The following is a 6,248-nucleotide window of genomic DNA, read 5'->3' as shown; positions in this document are numbered from 1 at the left end:
ATTTAGTGAGTGAAATGACTAAGTGTCTCTTTTTCTAGAAAAACGTCATTTATTTCAGTGGATTTTTCCCATTTTTTTATTTTGTTGCACTATGTTTTGTTCCAAAATGTTTCTGAAGAAATTTGGATACAGTGACATTTGGACTGCACTAAATATGAAGAAAAAAAGCCCTCGTTCATTTTCAAGTGAATAGCAAAAAATCTTATTTTTCCAGCGATTTTTCCAGGTTTTAAATTGTCAGAGTTGCCAAATATCTCAGTATTCGAATTTCTATTTTCAAAATGTCCCGGAACCTTTTCTTGGTAATTTCCACCTTCTCGATTTCCGACGACTACGGCCTTCGCTTTTATTTTTTTTTAAATATTATTTTTCTAAAAATTGTCCATTTTTTTCCCAAGCATATTCCAAAAAAATGTTCGAAAATTACAAAAATCAGTGCTTTTTTCATAATAATATGAAAATTTTCGAAAAAAGGGTATTTTTCTAAACTGAACATCACAAAAATATGGCTATTATGAGTTAAATTTTTTATGTGCATAAGAAGACTGCGCCGCACACACGCGGCAACCACGCCCACTCCCATTTTAACGCTGTGTTCCATTTTTGAACACTGTCGCAAAAAATGGGCGGGGCCGCCGCGTGTGGGCGGCGCGGTCTTCTCATGCACAGAAAAAATTGGATTCATAATATCTCGTATCAATTTTTTAATTCAGTGACTTTGTAAATGCAGTTTTTGTAACATAAAATTTTTTTCTAGAATCTCTTATAAGCTCGTTACAGTTCTTACAACTGCGCTCCACCGAAATGCCCTTGAAAAATATCTCTTTTTCTCTGATTCTCTCATTTTCGCACACAATTTTCTTCGGTCTCAGTAGAGCGCATTTGTAAGATCTGTGCCGTGCTAACAGCTTACCAATGATATAGGTCCCGTCATTAGTAAGAGATGAGGAATCGTAATTTCAGAGCCAATTGACCTCAATCAATGTGTTATTTAGTACCAGTTCTTATTAGGAGTAGGCGATTTTCTATTTTTCAATGTTTTTCTCATGTTTTCATATCCTTTTTTTTCTGAAAAGTCGTACGAAAAAATTTCAAAAAATCAAAAAAAAATCAAACATTTTTGAATTTTTGAATTTGGCGCCAATTTTTCGGGCCATAAATTTTGTTGACAAGGCCCGGGCCGGGCCGGGTCTTGACAACTATGAAAAATATCTTGCTATGTATCATATCAATTTTTGAACTGAGTGAATGTCGTAAATTCAGTTTTTGTAACGGCAAAATTGTAACGGAAAACATTTTTATTTTGCCGGTTCCACCCAAACCGTATTTACAGACCTCACCCGTCGCACGGTTTTATCATCCTCTCTACACGGAACCTCTCTACATAGATGCTTCCAGTCATTATGAACAGTATCGAAATATTTCAAATAGCTGTTGTCACTATTACAGTACCATGCTATATATTTCTATTAGTTTTTATGGTAAAAGCACAAATGAAAAGAGTGGATGAGTTGGCGACACCATTCTTCAAATTGTGTATTTCTTCGAGTGTCATTGATTTGAGTGAGTACGGATTGACTAGAGTTAGGGTGTCTTCAAAAACGGATTAGGAAAATTTGGAACTGAAAACTTTATTTCAGTTTCATAACATTTAAGAGACAATGTCTCGCTCAAGCCACCAGGCCATGTTACACATAAACCAAAGTGATCCGTTTCAGCTGATTTTTTGATATGTTACTACCCCAGTAATTCTAAGATTTTTATACCATACCAGATTAGGCTCCGCCCCCTTTGAACTACCTAAACGATCGATTGAAGTTGAAAAATGAAAATTTTTCTTTCGAAAGATAGTATCAAAATCTCTTCAGAAATGAGTTGCCAGCCTTATTTTGTGCATTTTACAAGATAACTACTTTTTTCTAGCTCGCCTGCATCATATAGAAAAAATCACTTTTTTGAAAAAATTGTCAATTTTTTCATGTTTTTTGGATTTTTCGGCTGGTCGAAGTACTGTGGTCCGAAGTAAATTTATGATGATTAGACACGTATTTGCGTTGGCTATTTGAAAATATAAAGACTTTCCCCAGATTCCACTGTCAAGGTGAGTTATGATCAAAAAAGTGACGAAATTTGATGCTTTTCAACGTACCCCCCTCCATGGTAAAAAATGGCTGGATGACGAAAATTAAAAATATCTCTGATTTGAGCTATTCAAAGTTAGAATAGTGCTTACACAACTTTTCAGACAATTCATGTTTCAGTGAGTTACAGACACCTCCTCCATTTTTTCGAATCAAAAAGTTTGAGCTCTCGTAACTTTCCTAATTCTGACTTAAAATCTTAGAAACTTTTGGAAAACAGTGGAATATACTTCAAAAACGCAAATGAATAAAGAAATGTCAAGTTTTGTCGTTTTGTTCAACTTTCGTTTTATATCATATAAGATAGCTTCATGTGTCTACGATAAGGAGGTATTCTAGGGCATGAAATGCCAGCATTCTTTTTGTAGTCAATTTTTAACTATTCACTTGTGTTTTTGAAGTATATTCCACTGTTTTCCAGAAGTTTCTAAGATTTTAAGTCAGAATTAGGAAAGTTACGAGAGCTCAAACTTTTTGATTCGAAAAAATGGAGGAGGTGTCTGTAACTCACTGAAACATGGTTAGAATTGTCTGAAAAGTTGTGTAAGCACTATTCTAACTTTGAATAGCTCAAATCAGAAATATTTTTAATTTTCGTCACCCAGCCATTTTTTACCATGGAGGGGGGGTACGTTGAAAAGCATCAAATTTCGTCATTTTTTTGATCGTAACTCACCTAGACAGTGGAATCTGGGGAAAATTTTTATATTTTCAGAAAGCCAACACAAATATGTATCTTACCATCACAAATTTACTTTGGACCACAGTACTTCGACCACCCGAAAAATCCAAAAAACATGAAAAAATAGACAATTTTTTCAAAAAAGTGATTTTTTCTCTATGATGCAGGCGAGCTAGAAAAAAGTAGTTATCTTGTAAAATGCACAAAATGAGGCTGGCAATTCATTTCTGAAAAGATTTTGATACTATCTTTCGAAAGAAAAATTTTCATTTTTCAACTTCAATCGATCGTTTAGGTAGTTCAAAGGGGGCGGAGCCTAATCTGGTATGGTATAAAATCTTAGAATTCCTGGGGTAGTAACTTATCAAGAAATCAGCTAAAACGGATCACTTTGGTTTATGTGTAACATGGCCTGTAGGCTTATGCTCGAGCCAATCAGAGATTGTCTCTTAAATTCAAACTGCTGATAAGTTGAACGTGATTAGTTTACCCTAATTTCCAGCCACCCTCTTCACCAACTATTTCGGCGCCATGTTCCCTAAATTCGGTTTTTTCTCTGATTTCTACCTCGAGCTCGATGGAATCTACGGTCACATCTACTTTTCATCGCCTGGAGTACAGGGATCTGTCAAGCGATGTCTGTATCTGTTCTGGCTACAAATAGGTTGTCTGCCATGATATTTCCTGAGAACTATCAGAAAGAGAGTGGGGGAGTCAAAGCTACTATATCAGGCATGACGGTCTATTAGGTGTGCCCGTGACACAGTAGTTTTATGATAAGGAGTAATTCCAGATGTGGCTGGGGTACCGTCTACGGATAGCAATTGCTCTTCAGTTCATTCCGGGGTTGTGTATTGGAATGTTCACGTTTTTCAATACTACAGTACTCGTGGTCAATGAGAATGGAGGGGTAGTGCCGAAGTTTGTGAAGTGAGTCGGATCCAAGGCTGTCAAAACGGCTGTGGGGCAATTTTATATTGGAGTAGATGACCAGAAGATTACTGTAGAAGATCAGAAGATTACTGTAGAAGATCACAAGATTACGGTAGAGGACTAGAAGATTACTGTAGAGGACCAGAAGATTATTGTAGAAGATCAGAAGATTACTGTAGAAAACCAAAAATACTGTGGTTGACTAAAAGATTACTGTAGAAGATAAGAAAATTACTGTAGAGGATCAGAAGATTACTGTAGATGATCAGAAGATTACTGTAGAGAACCGAAAGATTATTGTAGCGGACCAAAAAATTTCAATAGAGAACTAGTATATTATTGTAGAAGACCAGAAGATTACTGTAGAGGATCAGAACATTACTGTAGAGGACCAGAAGATTACTGTAGGAGACCGGCCCAGAAAACCGCAGCCGGCCGTACGACACCCTTGGTCCGATTTAAATTGAATTTTCCATAAAAATAAAACCCTTACTATTTCACAAAGCTTACAATTCATTGAACATCTTTTTAGTTCATTTTAATGATGTCCAAGCTTAATTTTCAGCAAACAAATGACATCTACATTCTTCATATTTGGCGGCGCATTTCTATGTATTAATTGTCTCTATCTCATAATTGCTTACTGCTATCTACTCACCATACTAAAAAAGAGAAACAGTAGAATAGGAAAGAATTCAGGTCTAATCCACATATCAAAATCCAAACAGAAAGTCAGAAAAAGCGAGACGAGACTCTTCATCATGTGCACTATAATTGTGGCTGTTCAACTCACTATTTTATTATTTTTCTCCTTGAAACAACTGAAATTTTTCGAGTTGTCACTGGATGAGTTTTATCTGTTTTATAATGCATTGAGGTGAGAGTCAACTGCATATTGATACAAAAATTACAAAACAAATAAACAAATTCTTCAAAACAGAAATCATAATTTGTATTCCAGCGATCTCTTTGCCTGTATCAACCCTTATCTTCTCTGGATATTTTCTGACTCTCTTCGAAAATATGTCCTATTCAAGCTTGGACTTCGTAAGCATGGATCTGGAATAACTACTGGAGTACCAAGATTAACTATGCAATCGGTGGTTCCTGTTTCTTGATGGTTATATTAAATGCAGCTTATTGTTTCAATCATTATACCTTTCACTTTGTTGGTCAAAAAATATAAATAAAATCTGTTCCAAAACTATGAGACATTTAGCTTGTTGTTGAATGTTAAGTTAATTGCTGAAATAGCCACTAAAACTGAATTCAAGAAATCATATAAAGATCATCTCCAAATCTTCATTCATTAAGCACGCATGATATTTAATTTTGAATTAAATTTAAACGTTATCTCATTTGTTCTTACCGGTTTCATTCATCTCTTATTTCCAGTAACTGCATTTTGCCTAATTCAATCGTTCAACGTTCTTAAAAAACGCAAATTGTTCTTCGCGTCTTATTTTTTTTTCGTGATTTTATAATCGAAAATTCTCTGAAAAGATTACTATTGTAAATTACGCAAAACGGCACAAATTTTGCATTACTTACAACACAAAAATTTGTATTGTTATGTATTTTTTCACGAAGGTTCAACGTGGTTTCCATTTGCAAACAATTTTAAACAGGAATTCAATTGATAACAGCATTCTTTAAAAAAATCGTTTGACACGATGACATAGGATTAAAGATATTACTGATCGAAATTAGGTTTTGAGAATAACATTAGAAAACTAATTACACGAATAATAGATAAATGAAATCATAAAATAAAATAAAAGCATAACAAAACAGTTATTGTGAAGTAATTGTTTACTGTTGCTGTTTCAGTAATGAAAGAAGTGGAGATTCAGTCAAAATTTAGAAGAAATCAGAAACATCTTAACTAATCTTCCAAAAAATCGATAAATAACTGAGGCTTTTGAAACAGAAACCTACTGACTAAAAATATTATCTTAAAAGTTTTAATATTTTGAAGCTAGGATAATTTAATTCCACATGAAATTGAAGCATCATTACAAACAAAATGCAAACATTAGTTTTATTTTCTCAATTCCCAAAAACAGGAAAAATCTATGAAGTGTGTTTTCTTGCAAAGTCTACAGCAATTCTGAAACTTTTTTGGAAATTTTGGGATAGTAGAATTATTTTTTATTGGCATGACGGTCTATTAGAGCAAACTTGTAACGGTAGTTGCGAATTTCAAGTCTACCAAAAAATTGTGTTTCAAACATTCTTGTTTACAATAATCTTCTTAACCCGTAAGTATGAAATTATTGCCAACAAGATTTTTTAAAGAAATTTTTTGAATTTGCAGTTGGAACATAACATTCAAAAGTTTTGTTTCAGGTGCCTGTGGAAAGCTTGTTGCAGTTATAATCTCCGATCGGACGTATCTAGGAAACAAGCCCTTGTTTATTTTGTTTTCCTAATATTACCGGTTTCATCCATGAGGTAAAATAGTGGGGGCTGGTTTTAAAGCCACTTGATCG

At 34.2% G+C, this 6,248-nt stretch overlaps 1 protein-coding gene across 1 annotated transcript; it reads left to right on the top strand.

The window, feature by feature from the left end:
* Positions 1-1,478: 1,478 nt before the first annotated feature.
* Positions 1,479-4,874, top strand: GCK72_012222 (uncharacterized protein; the record flags this gene model as incomplete). Its single annotated transcript, XM_053728934.1, has 4 exons — positions 1,479-1,563; positions 3,326-3,438; positions 3,617-3,753; positions 4,718-4,874. The coding sequence occupies 4 exons, from the start codon at positions 1,479-1,481 to the stop codon at positions 4,872-4,874; spliced, it is 492 nt and encodes a 163-aa protein (XP_053583706.1).
* Between the last annotated feature and the right edge of the window lie 1,374 nt (positions 4,875-6,248).

This window comes from Caenorhabditis remanei, chromosome IV (assembly GCF_010183535.1).
Source record: "Caenorhabditis remanei strain PX506 chromosome IV, whole genome shotgun sequence".
Taxonomy (NCBI): Eukaryota; Metazoa; Nematoda; class Chromadorea; order Rhabditida; family Rhabditidae; genus Caenorhabditis; species Caenorhabditis remanei.
Note: the sequence above shows the minus strand (reverse complement) of the source record. Positions and strands in the feature narration are given on the sequence as shown.